Source organism: Ambystoma mexicanum, chromosome 1p, assembly GCF_040938575.1.
Source record: "Ambystoma mexicanum isolate Mex_15411 chromosome 1p, UKY_AmexF1_1, whole genome shotgun sequence".
NCBI classification, from domain to species: domain Eukaryota; kingdom Metazoa; phylum Chordata; class Amphibia; order Caudata; family Ambystomatidae; genus Ambystoma; species Ambystoma mexicanum.
Window position 1 is genome coordinate 243,424,570 of NC_090921.1, and position 17,612 is coordinate 243,442,181.

Below are 17,612 nucleotides of genomic sequence, written 5' to 3' on the forward strand. Positions count from 1 at the left end.
TTGCAAGAGGTGTCGCTGCTGTTATGTTGACAAACGGTTGCTTCATTAGAAGAAATATGCTATCCTGAAAGTATTCAGTTTATAGAAAATGTGATATGCTAATTGCTTTATATCCTGAAGAGAGCCATTTCTTTGGTTAATAAACTTTTGTTTTGTGAGAAGATCGTCGAAGACATCAATTGCTTTGAATTTGAACAAGTGTGTTACGAGATACATTTCCAGGGGAAGGGCAACACTGCCATGGTCAAAAGTAGTACAAGTTTTACACTGTGGGATTGACTTGAAGACCGACAAATATTCCGACAGACAAATTCTTTTATTTTGTATGTATTGGTGTGAGTGTTGGGGAGAATTCTCATTTATGGCTAATTTCCCTCACCTAGTGAGTCCCCCAGCAGCTTTGTTGGACTTCTGGAGTTTATTTTCTTCCACTTGGTAAGAGTGAGCTTTTCCCCCCACTCTTACCTGGGTTTTGCTATGTGTTTCTACCTGTTTTTGTGATTGTGGACTCTGAAGTACACCACTTCAGTAGCCCCCTTCTTTGTCACACAGCACCTTTAGTGCCGTGGCACAGGGTTGTCTTTGAGACTTCCCTCGACTCCATTTCTGAGGCGACTACTGTCCCCCAGAAAAGGGTAAAGTTACCATTAACTTTACTTAGTCAATCTACCACAGATCAAGTACACCCCATCTTCCATGGAGTACTGGAAAGGGTTAACTCGTATCCCTTTTTATCTGTACCTCCTAGAGCACTTTTAACATTTAGACTTGGCTGGTGGCAGTGGTATCTACCCTCACTTTTCTACCGCGATTATATTAGATAAACGCGGTACTGTTCTTGGCTATTATATTAGCCTCGAACACAACCTGCTTGACCAAATCGTCTTTCTCTTGGCTCCGGTTGGGTTTATTCACCATTTCTTTTTGTTAAATTCCTTCTTGTGTTTTACTTTGCGCAGCAAACTAGGTTTGCCTTCTTTGTTCACTGTCTTTTGGCGGGCTTCTGCCCAGAAGCCCTCCTCAAGGCGCCTGGGTGTCTAGGTGGGCTGAATGTGAGGGAGGGGTGTAGTCACCCCCTGCACAGGGTATCCTAGGAAATCCAAGTCGCACTTTGTCATGATTGGCATGGGTAGTTGTCTGAGCTGGACAACCCCATCTGCTGCGTGATTGACAGCCAGGCTGCGTGAATGGTGGGGTTTTCGCATAAAAGGCAGGTCTCTTGGGATAGAGTTGGAACTACAAGGAACCGAAGAAAAGCGGAGAGAACGACTGCTGCTGCAACTACCCCGTCCCGGTGAAGGGGATAACCAGCTCATCTTCAGCCAGAGGATCCTCTTCCATGGTCGAAATCACTGCACACTGCTGTAGTGGTCCGGATAGCCACCTGAAGAGCCTCCTGTTTTTAAGGAGCGCACCTTTTATGCCATGTCGCTGCTGCCGGCCTCATCCTTGTCTGGTGCAGACCCCCTTCAGACGGCCTTCTCGATGAAGCTCCAGCAGTCGTGGGTCTGCGGGAAAACCAACAGGAACTGCCCGGGCACCAGCTGCACCATTGGAACAAGGTACTGTGTTCTGTTAAGAAAACTGGGTGAATCCCTTTCTTCTTCATTTCCAAGGCTTGCCTTTGTCTTCCCTCCTTATAACTTTTGCTTCCGAACATTGACAATATCAAAGTACTTTTGGCTATGTTGAATCGTGAACTGTTGGACCATGTGATCTTCAGCAACTGGCCCCGGTGTCTTTCGACCCTGGCTTCGGCCCTTTGACTTTTGAACTCCTGCCTGAGTTTCTTGTTTCTGCCTGCCTAACCAAAATATTGCCTGTGACTTTTGCCTCCAACTCTCATGTCACGGATACGGGTTTGTTTAGTAGACTGAACTGATCGCAATCGTATTCGCGGTAACATGTGTTTGTAACACTGGTTCATTCCAACACAGGGTACTGACCTTGAGATTTACTGTACAAAGTGAATTGGTTAGTTGTAGCATATTTAATGTGTGGTTTTTATTGAAGTTTGATAGAAGTGTTGTGTTTATAACGAATGGTTTAAAAATAAATGTACTTATATTTTTCTACCTGAAACCTTGAGTCAGTGTTTGAGTCACAGTAATTGTGGTTCCTTTGTGTAATCTGTTACTGCTCATATACTCTTAAAGGCATGGTCTAGTAAAAAATGTTGTTGTCCCTACGGGTCGGCCATGTTTTTTTAAGCCTAAGTGGCTCGATTTTACTTTCCTATGGACCTTACCCGAGTTTTTGTCCATTAAACGCATGCGAAAACGAGCACCAGGGAGCCGCCATTTTCTGATCCTATCTTTTCCCCCCATCAGCCCTGGCTGACCTGCTTTTGCGGCACTAAATCAATTCGCCCGCCCCTGAGCCTGTCATCAGCAGACTCGTACCGCCCATTTCCCAACGCCAAAGCACGTCTCGTGTCAACATTCGCTGCGCTTCAGCTAATGACGTGTCGCCATGGAAATGGCAGGACGCCTCTCCTCAATAAGTATAAACAGACCGTTTCACAACACACAGCAGCCGATTTTCGATTCCATTCCTCTGTTACTTTGAGTGTTCTGTGACTCGTTTCAGTGCTCTGGTCAGCTACCTTCGCTGCTTGTAGCCCGTATGAACAGATACCAGTACCACCGCTATAAATTATTTTAGTTTGTTTAAAACACAATGGAGTATACCGAGGAAGAACTACTGGAAAGGGAAGCACGCGAAAACGATGGGGATTCGGACGGCAGTTGGCAGGACGAATCAACAGATCAAGAGCCTGGGCCTAGTTGAATGGACGGCGTCTCCACCTGGTGCACATGCAATCGGTGCGAGCTAATGCCAACTGAGGACGAGAACTGCTGCTGCCGAGAAAACTTGGGATGCCTGGCCTACATTTCGGAAGGTGAGCCACGACCGCAATGCATCACCGAGCTGCCAGACTTCAAGGCAGCCTGCCTCACACGGGCCGTGTTGAGAATAATGACGGTGCTTATGCACGAACTTCGAGCAACTGTTCGTCCTTGTAATCCGAGTAACGAGTAAGTATAATCTGCTTGTCATGCCACTCCTACTTCATGTTCTTCTACTATATCCAAAATTACATCTACATATCATTGTAACACATGTAAGTCGTTCAATAGTGTGCATTGTCTAGATAGCATTTGTTCGTGTAAAATGCCATTAGTTACAAGAATTGTCATTGACAACAAACGTTTATTAAACTTATCTTGGTCATTTAAAAACAGTTTGTTTCATTCCTTTTCACAGGTGGTACAGGCTGGTGGCCTATCGTTCCTTTACATGGTGGCTTCACGGGAGGCTTGGACACCGCGTTCGAAGAGTGATACCCGCCTGTGCCGTTCGTGCCATTAGAGAAACGTTCCCGAGTGACAGCGGTCAGTACAGGGGATTTTCTCTCGCAGTGCTGCAACCTGACCTGTATAATCTTTAAAGTCTTGTATTTTTGTGTCATGAAAATAAGATACAAAATAAAACACCACATATATTTTAACAACGGTTGTCTCGATTTTTTTTTTTTTTAATGAATCAAGTGTCTCCATTCAAGGATGGATGTCGGACATCTGTGCTCCGAATGGGTGAAGGTCTGGTTGCTGTGAAGCAGGGTGGTCACTATCTATCTAAGCTAACATAACATATTCTCGATAATGCATGCACTAAAACACACTTGTTCAAAGTCTTTCAGTAGGTTATGTCTCTATAAAAGTCACACATATATCTATACTAACATTTACCATTGGATTATACAGTCTTGACCACTATAATACACCGGTTGAAGTGTGGGTCTGTGCTCACAAGAATCTCCGGTATGTGGCATTTGTTATTGATAAGCAACGATATACTATCATTGATATAAAGGCGATATACTGTATATTGATATAAAGGCGGTTCGCGCCGGTGGATGCGCGCTGGCATGGGGGGGGCTGTCAAGGGCGCGAAAGGCCAAGGTGCCAAACTACATGTACACTTCAAAAGGTGTCCCACGCCAAGGGGCCATTGTTCACATGGTCTCCTCAGACCCCGTGTCTCCAGCCAGGCCGCCCCCCTAATACCACGACATACATACGTCATTCATTCACAAACACACCCCAGTTTCTAATACTTTAAAAACCACTCGATATGTCTCATGAGAACATCTTTGTGCTTTGCAAGTCAACTCCTGAACCTGCTACCTGGGAACCACTGAGATCTATGCTAGTCTGCTCGTCGTCGTGCTATCCGTGAACTTCTGTGACCGCTTCGAGCATACCCATCAGTGCGCTACCTGTGGCCATCCACCTATTCTCCCGCAATATACTGCTCTGCTTGCTGAATCCAACTGTTGGTTGGTCAAGGTAAGGCCATGTATCCTGGTCATATTTCGCAGATTTTTAAATTTCTATCTATTTGCGAGTAGAGTACCCAATAGTGCTATGTTCATTGGTCTCATTGCTATTGACTTGAATTTCCATTGCTATGCTATCAATAAATCTATTTATTTTCATCTGTCTATTGTCATTGAATTGCATCCTTCGGGGGTCCAGTCTATAATGTAAGCATGTTTCCTTCTCGTGCAAGACAGAACATCCAAGGGACGAGTCACATGTTCAGATTTCAGTCACATCAATTATACATTTCTGCAATTTATGCAAATACTAAGCTGCACATAATGAACTGGTATAGTTCCTGCAACCAAAACAAACCTTGCATTGATCATTGTATGATTCATTTACTTTTGTATCAAATCTTTATTCTTGAAGATTGTATAATAATGTCGATATTTACTTTTCAGATTTATCAACAATGCCTGCCTGTTCGATTAGCGGTTGCCATTCGAAGACCCATGCGAAATCTGAAACTACAATGCATGTATTCCCGAAAACTGTTGATCGAATAAGAGAATGGGTCAGACATTGCGGATATCCACTGGATGAGCTGGAAAGTAGAGTCCAACAAGTCTTACAGGACAAGAGGGGTGATCGATACCGCATCTGCAGCCGGCACTTTTCCTTGGACATGTACACAACTTCTTGGGTAACAAAGAAGAATAAACGGCGAACGACACGGAAATTGCGCGAAAACGCTATTCCCACTCTATTCGTCCACATTCCGCCACCGGTGAATCAAGTGTCCGGATTTAGCTTTAGGCCTTGCGGTAGTGTGTAGGTAGCCGAATGGATTAATTGATATTGTAGGTGGTCTATCCCTTGTAATAATTTCGATATTGATAGGAGTGTATAGTTTTTTGAATAATGACATTTATCAATATATTTTTCGATTTCATAACCCACAAACGCAATGTGTATATATGTGGACAGGGAACTGTGCTGTATTGAGCATTTTTCAAGTATTCTGTAGGCTTACATGGCTATTTTTAATATTGGCATTTCATTATCAATCATTAATTGACCTTTACAACTTCTTGACTATCCCTTGAATCTGAAGCCAGAACATTCTACATCCTTGACGTGGTCGCAGTTATCAACCACTTCTAGCGTGCATCAGGTAATCTTACTAGGCTAATCCGCTACATACTTGTTTATGCATGTCAAGTAATAGTTTTATTCTATCGTGTAATTATTTTACCGAATGTTTGGTTACTGCTTTCCAATTGATATACACCTTAGTTATCTTCCACTGGTGTTTGTTTTCAGTTATAATTAGTGTTATCCATACTAATGCAAGTACTGTCTTTCAGGGAGATGCTGAAGCATCCGCCACATCTACAACATTTCTAGATGTTTTTCAACAGCAGGAGGTATGGATACTGACAGCTCCATCGAGTGTCATCTTCAGAGCTGGAATTCTTGTTGTTTGATTGTTCTACACAATGTTTCATTCGTGGTTAGCCGTTGATATGTACCTGTGCTGTCAACCCCAGGTGTTATGTTTTCACAATTGTAATCCTCACTAATGCAAGTACTATGTTTCAGGCAGTTGATGGAGCGTCAACCCCTGCACTTGATGCAGAGCCTGACATTCAAGTATACGAATCGGCGCAACAGCTTTCGGAAGTGCGCACTACATTTGCAACATCCATAGATATTCTTCAGCAGCACGAGGTATGGATAATGACAGCTCCATCATGCGTGATCATATAACGTGATTCCATTTGCTATACTTTCTTCCCTATTAACGCAAGTGCTGTGTTTCAGGGAGACGACGAAGCTTCCACTATCACAACATCCAATTTAGATGATGCAGATGTAAATAATTTGTTGAAAAAAGTCGATGAAATGTGATCATATTTAGATTTTCCTTGATTCTTTTGGACAATGCATCATTTGCAGTTATCTCTTTATATGTACCTGTGCGTTCGACCCCAAGTGTGTTATGTTTCCAATATTGAAAACCATACTAATCCAAGTACTGTGTTTCAGGGAGACGACAGAGCTTCCACCACAATCACAACATCTCATTTAGATGATGCAGATGTAAAGGAATCGTTGAAATAAGTCGATGAAATGTGATTTTTGGATTTTCCTTGATTCTTTTGGACAATGCATCATTTGTGGTTATCTCTTTATATGTACCTGTGCCGTCGACCCCAACTGTGTGTGTTTCCAATATTGAAAAGCATACTAATGCAAGTATTGTGTTTCAGGGAGATGCGGATGCCTCCTCTCCAATACAACCATTCATGGCAGTCCATGCAGAGCCAGAGGTATGGATACTGACAGTTCCATCGAAATAGATCATCACTTGTCGAATACTTGTCGTTTGATTGTTGCACACAATGTTTAAACCTGTGTGTGCGTCCTCACGTGTGTTTTATGCTAACAATATTTTGATACATAGTAATGAAAGTACTATGTGTCAGGGAGACGATGGAGCCTCATTCCGTGCTGTCTATGCGGATACAGAAAATATAGTCGTTGCAGCGCAAGAGGAAGGGAGGACATGCGGAAACGAATCGGAGCTACAGCGTGCAGATGTTGAAGGTAGAGTCAAAAAAGTTGCAAAGAAAAAAAACAAAAAAAGGTTAGTTACAAACAGTTCATAACTTTAAAAAAATGTTTGTGCTGGGGACTATTTTGTTTTTTTCCAGTCAATTCTACTACACCATCTCATGTTTTGAACATCCCTTTTCCAATCTCTCCTCCAGTTACCCGTGGGTGTCAGAACTATACACACACAGACAGTGAAGCGAATGAGAGATGTGGCTTGCCAGACCGTGTACACTATGGAGGAACTATTAATTGAGGCGAGGCGTGTTCAGGCTCGAGATGCTTATGTCCAATGGCCAGAACATGAATTAACTGTGTTTGGAGACTACAGCAAAGTTGCATTGGACCATAGCTACAGTGCGACCGCACCACCACAAGATGTTATTGAATGTATTGAAGATCAATTTACACAATCTACACCCGCCAAAAATTTGCCACCAAAAAACCTGTCGACATTGTTGTGTTCTCCCATCAATGTTGAAGTAATAGATGTCGAAATGACAGAGAATGAACCAGCTGCAGCATCCATAGACGCATCAGAACTTGATATCAGCGATATTACTTTCCAATGGGCCTCATTCCGAGTACGGCGCTAACCAATGGCGCTATTAACGCCTTGGTTGACGCCGTACCCGGACCGGCAGCGCCTTGGTGGTTGGCGGAATTACCGCCCCATTCCAAGGTTGGCGGGGCGGTAATTCCCCAATCCCCATTTACCCTTCCCCATTCCCATTCTTGCCCCATAGGGCATAATGGGAGTGGGGAAGGCGTCAATTACGCCACCGTAAATTACGGTGGCGTAATTAACATCAAGGTCCCTTAGCGCCATGGTATTTAACGCCTGCTAAAAGCAGGTGTTAAAAGCACCATGGCGCTAAGGGAACTCGGAGTATGGCGGTAAGGGATTACCGCCACCGCTCTCGTTAGCGGTGGCCGCTATCCCTTACCGCCATACTCGGAATGAGGCCCAATGTGTTGAAATCTCCAACGTCACAGGCCAAAACAACGTTGACGCAGGATGACAGTCTAGTGAAAGAGCAAATACATTGTATTCGACAGTTGTTTGATGGAAATTATAAGTATGCTGAAATGTGTGCATTCCATTAGAGGGAAAGTATGTGGGAAGCCATTGATTAATGTGACTCGTCAAATAAAAGGCAGGAACGTCAAAATAAATGCCGCCTGTAGATTAAATCATAGGTTCTCATGGTCTGCACAACCGATGCTGGGGAAACTGCCAGCAGGCAATCTACTGTGTGCAGCTGCATCACTTTTTAGTGGCTCCAGTTTTAGAAAGTTAGAGGCTTTCTTTCAGTTTGTGGGATTTCATTTCTAAAGCGCTGTACTACATATACCAACGTGATTATCTGTTTCCGGCCATTAGTGATGCTTGGAAAATTGAACAATTGTCTCTAGCAAGTACATTCGAAGGCAAACGATTCAGGCTAGCCGGCGATGGACAGTGCGACAGCCCTGGATTTTTCGCCAAGTACTGCACCTACCACTTTCAGGACATGGATAGTAAGAAAATTGTGAGTTCGGTGGTCGTGCAGGTAACACAATGTACATTATCAGTGGCCATGGAGAAACTAGGTTTTATAAAATCAGTGGAATATCTACAATCGAGGGGAATGCACATCGACCTCATAGCCATGGATAGACATGTTTCAATTGCCAAGACAATGAGAGAGCAGTTCCCACATATTAAACATCAATTTGACGTATGGCATCTTGATAAATCAATCAATAAAATCTCGGCTGCAGGGAAAAAAAAGGTTTTGAAAGTATTTTGCAGTGGTCACATTCTATCACCAACCATCTTTGGTGGAGCTCAAACTTGTGAGGGGTCAGTGGAAATAGTACTTGAAAAATGGCGGTCACTGATGCACCACTGTACCAACGTTCACCGCTGGACAGCAAATGAACATTTCCACCAATGTGAACATGGCCCTTTGTCCCCAGGAGGCACGGAAGAAGTGGTTGATTCCATCTTCACCGACACAAAGCCATTGAGAAGATTGTTTTCGACAACTCTCGAGATTTGAGAGGACTGACAGAATTCTGTCACACAGGAGATTTGGAGGTGTTCCACAATATGTGCCTAAAGTACAGGCCAAAGCGCTTGCATTTTAGCTTTCGGGGCATGAAACATCGCACTCTACTAGCGGTCTTGGCCCATAACAGCAATGTCGGACGTGAACAATCTGGGACTAGGGATAAAGTAAGGATGCCTCGCTACACTAAGGTGTTTTCAAAACGAAGTAAGCAATGGGTGATCAAACCAGTCTATGATGAAATGCAGTTCGACTTTGTGAAAGGCCTTATTGTTGCTGTTAGAGAAGCACAGATATGGAATTTTGGACGTTTCTGTGCAGAGCAGTGATCCATTGCCACCGAACATTGCGACTGTGCCATGCCCACCCGAAGCACAGCTGATTGTGAAGTACAAATCCCGGTTTAAATAATTGCAATACGATTGTCTTTTTGTAAATAAATGTTGTTGTACAGTGTACCTGTAAACCTAACCCCTACCTTCACCATCATGGGTGGCGAACAAGCTGGGTGTCATCTTTGAATTCTCTCTATTCACCTCACATATGTGTATGTATTTTTCTCATGTCTCATCTCATGTAAATGCTACGCACTGTTAATGGAGGGGAGGCTTGCGTATTGCAAATAATAAAACAAACAATAAATCTCACTTTTAACTCAACTCCTGTGGTACTTTATACTTTCCCTGACCTTCCACCAAAAATTAAATGTCTCAATTTGGGCTGCAAAGCTCGCAGACAACGGGAACAAAATTGGGGCACTTAGAACGTGCCAGCCAAGCGTGCCGTGGCATTTGGGAGAGAAGCCAGTTCGCATTTGCACATTGAGGCGCACTACATAGACGGATTCTAAACTTCAAGTTCTCACAGATGCCTATACTACGTGATGTTGCAGATGAGGCCCACAAGTCGCACTATAAGGGCCTATTGTTTTTTGACCTTGAGACGGGGACCTTGCCGAAAGAACTACATTTGAAGGGAGTGCGCAATAACGTAAGACGAGAAGGCAGAAAATTCAGAAACTAGACTGAGTTTCAGTTTTAGGTCAGTATACGAAAAATCATTGTCAAGAGCACGGTCCGTTTTACAGACTGCATTATGAAGAGACACAATGGAAATTTCAAATATAATGTAAGTAAATCTTTACACGCTTTTATACTGGAATGAAGATTTAATGAATGGATGCATGAATAAATAAATGAATGAAGAGCTAGGAAAAGCAAATAAAACTGTTCGTAGTGGGCACATGGATATGCAAGTCCACTGGTCTTACCGATCTCGGTCCTTGGCCCAGCCACTTTTCCCTGCACTACAGGACTGTCTCTGTATCCTTCAGCCCCTTCTCCCGGCATTTACCTTGCACTTGCCACCAGCTGGCCCTATTATTTAATTTGTATTCAACTAACCATGTACAGCCCTTCCCCATGCGTGATCCGAAAGACACCTGGCCTAGTAGGATCGTTGCCTGTCTGCCCTTGTTCCCCACCTGCCTCGTCACACCTAGAAACACTTGAGTATAGGCGCGTTACAAATGCCATATCATATCATTCCTCACGCATGTAGACTGTCGTTTATCATTGTGTGTTGGCCTCGCTTTATCTCGTTACTTTTCGCATTGATTTTAGAGACGAACATACTCCATTGAACTATCCTTGAAAGCAAATAGTTTCTGATCGGCCGTAATAAATAAAATGAGTAATATTAATGAAGTTCGGCTACCAAGACTAATTATAATTTTTTTGTTTTCATAACAGGTATTTGATCCCTTTCTGCCACTGCCATCTGTTTGAGACACCGGCGGATGGATTCTTCAGCAGACACCTGCATCTTCGTGTCAACAACTGGAGCACGATCACCATATTATGGGACAATCGCCAAGTGCCCACATGCCCTTACGCTGTACTAGTGGCTAGAAGCAACATATCAACCTTTAGGCTGGACTAGTGCCTAGTTGATGGAACAGCCTTGCGGTTCACCGTGCTTCCAAAGTGATTCTGTGTACCATAAAGGAACAGCGCGTGACTCAAGATGAAACGGAACAGTTATTGCGGATACAGATAAAAGAAAATAAATGGCTTCCGGAGTTCATACGGCAATTGCTGAATATTCTCTAAACATTTAATGTCAAATGTAATTTACCAAATGTACCGTGTTGCTGTTTCATTTTAAAGTACAGTTTTATATTCCGAATTGTGGCGCGCTGTGTTGAGTTGATCTGTGTTGGTTTCCGGGTTCTGTGTGGAGTCACGCAGAAGACTGGGCGCGTTTGCCTACGCAGCACAGTAACGTCACGGGGAGAGGCGGGGAATATGAATGTTTTGATAATGTCAGGCTCAGGGGCGGGGGAATTGATTTAGTGCCGCAAAAGCAGGTCAGCCAGGGAGATGGGGGGGGGGGGGGGAGATAGGATTATCAGAAAATGGCGGCTCCCTGGTGCTTGTTTTCGCGTGCGTTTAATGGATGAAAACTCGGGTAAGGTCCATAGGAAAGTTTTCTAAAATCGAGCCACTTAGGCTTAAAAAAACATGGCCGAACATTTTTTACTAGACCATGCCTTTAAGATAAGCCTGGCTGCTCCACCACTGCTACCACTCTGACATAGTAGTACGGGCTTGTACCAGGTAAAACTTGTATCACCACCTGTAGTCTTAATTGTGTGTAGTGGTCCCTAAGGGCACTGCACAGGATTCTGCCTAACAGTGAGGGACACTTCTTGGACACTAGGTTATCCTCATTTAGTTTGCTAGTTAGGGACATCATTGTTGGGATATGAAGAGGCATTGCTCACCCCTATTCATTTAATAAATGGTACACTTTGAGAACTGTGTCCATCTAGCAATTCTGACCCCTGACATATGGTGTCAGGGCTGAGATCGGATTCAGCTGAAACTGGGGATCCCATATGAGTATGGTAGACACTAATCCCACACACGTTGAGTTCAGAGGAAGAATGGCATGGGCACACTCCCTTCCTTGACAAGACACATGCCCAAAAATATGGCCTTGACGCCATCACTTCTACAACTGTGGAAAAAAACCTCAGACCCTTTTTCCATCAGGGGAATGCAAACAGTAAGGGAAGATTATGGACATTTTTGGTCTTACCACATTAATGTAGGTATGCGAGTCATTGGCCCCGTTAGGAAGTCTGTAGAGGGTAATGTGGATCGTCTTTTCTGTTTTTAGGATTATGTAATCGAAGGACAAAATCCTAATGTCACTATAATTAAAGACCTCATACCCTAATTTATCAGTCTACATTATGCCATCTCTATAGAAGACTTTATAGAAGAGTGAGATGTTTGAAGTTTGTTTCTGAACACTTCTCCAAACCCTGAAATTCATGTGGGTGATGGAGAAGGACAATTAATGTGGGAGACATGCAGCAACGATAAACATAATGAACAGACCAACCTAGCAGGAAATAGTCTCATATGAAGAGGAAACTAATTCTAAATTCCCTAGTGAACGGGGCGGAATATTCCAATATGTTTTGAAAAGGCGTTATTGGATTCCAGAAATTGTGGCCATTAAGAAGTACAATTTAGACTTTGATAACTTGGAGGCACCTTGGGGAATCGACTAAACCTGAATGTTATTTAAAGAATAAGGTCCTGAGAAAAGGGCTTTGCTGTGGGGAAGCTAAAGAAACTGATTACCACATACACCAGAGTCGTCTTCAGCGACAAAAGATAAACCTATTGATCAAGTAAAAAATTTAGAGCGAGTATCCCAAGAATCCTTAAAACCAAAAAGCCCAATTCTGAAGCCTTGTATCTTGAGAAATTAGATTCTTGGGAAGAGCCTTGATCCTTTGACTCTTCCTCCAATAGATATGCGATGTTTTATTTGTCAGTCTCAAACATTTCCCTCACCGTCGGTTAAATCAACAAATCCTTAAATCAGAAAGACAAAAGGGTAAATGTTAGGCTCCCTGGAAACTATCTTTTCAATCTAGGAAAATCCTGTTGCTTGAAACTTGATCATGTACAGGGGAGAATAGCAGGTATCGAAATCCAGTAACTATACATGGTAAAACAGTTTGGGCCCAATTGGATACGAGAAGGGATGTGCCATAAAAGCAGATCTTACACCAGATTGGAAACCCACAGGACAAAACTGTAGGCTGTGTTCATGCTCAAACAAAGGACATCCATTAACTTCGCTTGGTTACGATATTGGCAAAGGAGTTATCATTACTGGCAGTAACACCTGAAGTTCTGAATCAATTGGTGTTAGGTAGTGAAATTCCCTTTTTTTGATCAGTGGACCCTTCGAGAGGGTCGGATATACTTTAAAACCACTAACTACCCCATAGAGGAGAAACAGAAAACCTCTTATTGCCCAGTCAATACTTGGGTGGGGGATCAGTGGGGGGAAGGAACTTCGAGAGAACCATTTTGGGACTGGGAAGCCCCAAAACTCTATTTTGATATGTAGGCTATTGGGCCAGGTCTATAGGGTAATGTATGTGATGAACCCTGCAGAGTCCTCCCTATACCCCAGCCTAAGATCTCGTCCCAGGAGAAGGCTTCCGCTAACTGATATCCCTGGAGGTGGTATCAAGAGGTAAGATCACATGGGAAGAAATGGCTATCGGGGGAAGTGGTGACTCCTTAGAGATCTCTGCAAAAGATGTAGTGCAATGATCATTTTAGAATTACAGAATACCTAATGGCATGATGTCATTGTTCAATTACCTCCCATGTAACTACTCCAAAATATGTTGTGCACCTTTGGAGTTCAGGATATAACTATAACATCCTCTATACTAATACGGTCTTAAGTAGTTGGATACATTTCCAAATTCTGATATTTAGTTTTTGTAAACTGAGCTGTCAAAGGACCAAAACACTATGGAATTAAGATCCAGAATACCTGTGGTACTAGGACAAGGAAGAGTAGCTCAGTTAGTAAGGCTCCAAAGTGCTACTGACCAGAATGTGCGGTCTAGTCATTGTAATTTCAATTGAGAAATTAATCTCAGCTCAAGAGGTGTGGACGGTTTGCTAAGGTTGCTGTGAAAGCAGCAGGAAGCCCAGCTGATGCAGATGTGAAAAGGGAAGTTGTGCGACAGTGCACAGTGAGAAGCAGCATCAAAGAGGGAAGGCCAGTTGAAGGGGAGAAGTCATTTCATTCAGGCAAACGTTGAGGTGTGCTAGAAGCAGAGAATCAACATGGCTGCAGGAGCTCTGGAGAAGGAAGCCACCTGTTGAAGTTATGTGGACGCTATCAGCAAAGCAGGCAGGTCAAGAGATCTGCCGCATTCGCTAACTAAGAAGCGGATATGCCAAACGAGACCGGTGAGTTGGCCGAAACCAAAAGAACCCCAAAGGTGCTGTGAGAAGGCCATTTGATAACAAATAATTTTGAATTACAAATAAAGAGTAATACAAAGGCGACCAGAGTGTAATTCTCACTTCAAGGACGCAATTTCTCTTTTGTGAGACCCCAATTAGGGCTATCCTGTGACCTGTAACCCATATTGTCAAGAGTATAAAGAGGCAGCTATTCAACCCTCTTCACATGGGGTACTGGGGTGGAGAATCTTGGAACAAATATAGCCACTGAAAGTGGACTAGGAAAGATGTCTTTTCTGGCAAGAGGTGTGGTAGTAAGTGTTGCCACTAGTATCATTTTAACAAGCTGTTTCTTTACAAGAGGCAATTGATATGCTATCCTGAGTTTGGTTGGTAGAAAGTGATATGCTAATAGCTTTATATCGTGAAGAGAAACCTTTCCTTGATTTATGAACTTTTTTGGGAGAGACTTTGGCCTTATCAAGAAGGCTATTGTGGAAGACCAAACACGTGCTTTGCTTTTTCGATCTAGTGTTTATGAAAGATATATTTACTTTATCCAAGGAAAGGTCTTATTGGAAGGAAAATAACTTGTGTTGAACTGAACAGAACTTTTTTGAAGTTGAATTTCCACGAGTGATCCTGCATTGAGCCAGGGGAGGGGAACACAACCCTGGTCACAAGGCGTACTCTTCAAACCATATGTAAATTTGAAACTGGTGTTTATTCCTTGTTTTGTTGTATGTATTGGTTTGAGGGTCAGACTTTTTGGACACTAGGTCATCCTTGTTTAGTTTGCTAGGTAGGGACGCCATCATTAAGATGGGCATTAATCTCACCACTTTATTTCATAAATGCATACTTTGAGAAAACTATACATTTCCGACCTAATGCCAACTATCTTGACTTGGCATTTCCTATAACATTGCCAAATAGAAATGCTTAAATCTTACATATGGCAGTGGCATACTAAATTCTCGAATGTTCTCGGACTCTAAAGAAATATTGCATGTTATGTCGTGCAGGGTTGTCACTGCAATGATTTCCCTAGTACATTTTCTACATGTCCCTATAATAAATCCCATTCTTTTGTTTCTACCTCTCCCTTAAGTAAAGCATATTGCTTCAACGTTTCTAGAATCCTCCTGCCTCAGTCGTTAAGATGATCCTGAAACAGAGCTGTCTACTAATTTTGCTTGAGTAAAAGAATGGTTTGAGCAAACAGGAGGTTCCTCTTTTTTGAAGGGGGCTGTGGTGTTTGAGGAGTACACTTAGGGACACCACTAGCTACCCACCTCAACCACACTACAGCTGTAGGTGACCTATTCAACACATTTTATTAAATATCAAATTGCATATTCAACCAAAGGCATGCTATCAAAAAAACATTTTAATTCATATATTATACATAGTTGTCAAACCATGTTTTGAAAATGTCTGTACATGGTCTAAGTCACTGTTACTAACATCTCGTAACCATAAAATGCATACTAGTCACATCTGCATATGACATAGAAACAGCTGAATGTGGGTTTGATTCCATCTGTCATGTGTTGTGGTGTTCTTCAAGCAACGCTAGCAATTGGTGTCAAACGTTTTTGTGAGAAAATTGTCTGATATATGAATTAAAATGTTTTTTTGATAGCATGCCTTTGGTTGAATATGCAATTTGATAGTTAAGATCATTTGTTGAGTAGGTCACCTACAGCTGTAGTGTGGTTGAGGTGGGTAGCTAGTAGTGTCCCAGGTTTTCGAAGTGACTATTTTATTTATTTATTTTTTTTGCTAGACCCATTCAAAATGACCAGCCCAAAACCAGGTTAAGGTTTGAACACTGATTTCTACCACAACTCCCAATGTTCAGGTGATCTACTGGTAGCATGAATATATAGTTTGGAATACTATTAGAGCTGCTAAAGGGAGTGCATAGATAATGGAGGGTGGGTGGGAGGTGACATTTTGGCAATAAAGATTAATCTCGGGGGTTATCGATGTATGCACTGGCAGGAAATTAAGAACAGCTTTATTCTGCACACTCAAGCTAGAAATAATGGTGGGAATGGTTATCAGCTTGTCAAACGATAGATACCAGATGGGTGAACAAAAAATAGTAACAATAGGATGTATTTAGTCTGAACATGTCCTAATGGTTATGATGTAGTGTAAAAACATGTGATTCAATGGTATCAAATTTAGTAGGTTAAGTCATAGTAGCATTTTATTGAACATCCAAATGTTTATCCAGAATTTATTTTTGTGGCAATTAACCTTTTTGTCTCCTTTCCTCTTCTCTTGCACCAGGTGGAAAGTCTACCACCCCAGCTTTCCCAAGATCCTGGATGTGGCCAACCACGAGGAGTTGAACAAAGACTCTATGTACTCAGTCACGAAAACAATCAACTTGACCATCAACCAGAACGTTTCGTAAGTTATCCAGAGCCTGTTCTAATGCTTCCCCAAAATACCTTAATTTCCTGGGTGTGCACAGCAGGAGGGAAGCTTTTGGGTCGGCGCGCTTTCGACACCTGGGCTCCACCAGATTTACCATCTCATGGTTGCAAGTCCACGGCCCCCTTCAGAAGGTGGGATTGATAACCCTCAAGCATTGCCTTATTAGTCAGGCATGAACATTTCTATATATGCACATTAGTAGTAGTCCGGGGAGCTGTTGAGGCATATTTCCTAGCACCAGTTACCAGATTAGCAACCAAATGTAGACTAACCTTTCAGAGGGCAAGGGTGGCAGTGCGCAAGCCACCCAGTACAGCAGTCGCCCAAATCCACACAGGAGAACACCAGGGAATAAACCATGGTACAAATGTCCGAGGTCAAATGATAGAATCTAATTGCATTCAACCTTCAGCACATGGACGACACTGGGAGGATTACTGTCTTGGTACTGTAAGAACGCGAGACTAGCGAGGAACCCAGAGCGTGGTATGAGAATTAACATTCTTAAGCTGTCTAGAACATACATGCTCCAAGTTTTTCCCCATAAAGTGAGTACAGTGACATGGTAATCGGCTGGATAGTGTGGTCCAGGGAAGCTTTGTTGATCAAAGGGTAATTCATGAGGAGGTGTCTATTTGTGGCGTTGACTAGACCTCTGTCACCTCCACGGCTGCAGGATTTCTGCCAAAGACTTGCATGTCTCTGACCCCCTGGCAATATGTAAGTGATACCTGAGCAACTGATTTTCATAGCTATATCAATCAGTGACATTTGAGGAGTTGATTGGCCAGAGAAGTGTCCTGAAAGTGCCTCCTCCGTGGGCTGCAGGCACCTGATCCCAAGATGACACCCACTGTCCATCTTTT

The 17,612-nt window shown here is 42.9% G+C and overlaps 1 protein-coding gene across 1 annotated transcript in view; it reads left to right on the forward strand.

Annotated features, from left to right (window-relative positions):
- The window catches only part of LOC138568659 (polyunsaturated fatty acid lipoxygenase ALOX15B-like), a 169,513-nt gene that overhangs the window by 71,541 nt on the left and 80,360 nt on the right, over positions 1 to 17,612 (forward strand). The window contains exon 4 of the mRNA XM_069646449.1: positions 16,597 to 16,719. Coding sequence (XP_069502550.1) covers positions 16,597 to 16,719 — 123 coding nt within the window. The remainder of the gene's footprint in view (positions 1 to 16,596; positions 16,720 to 17,612) is intronic.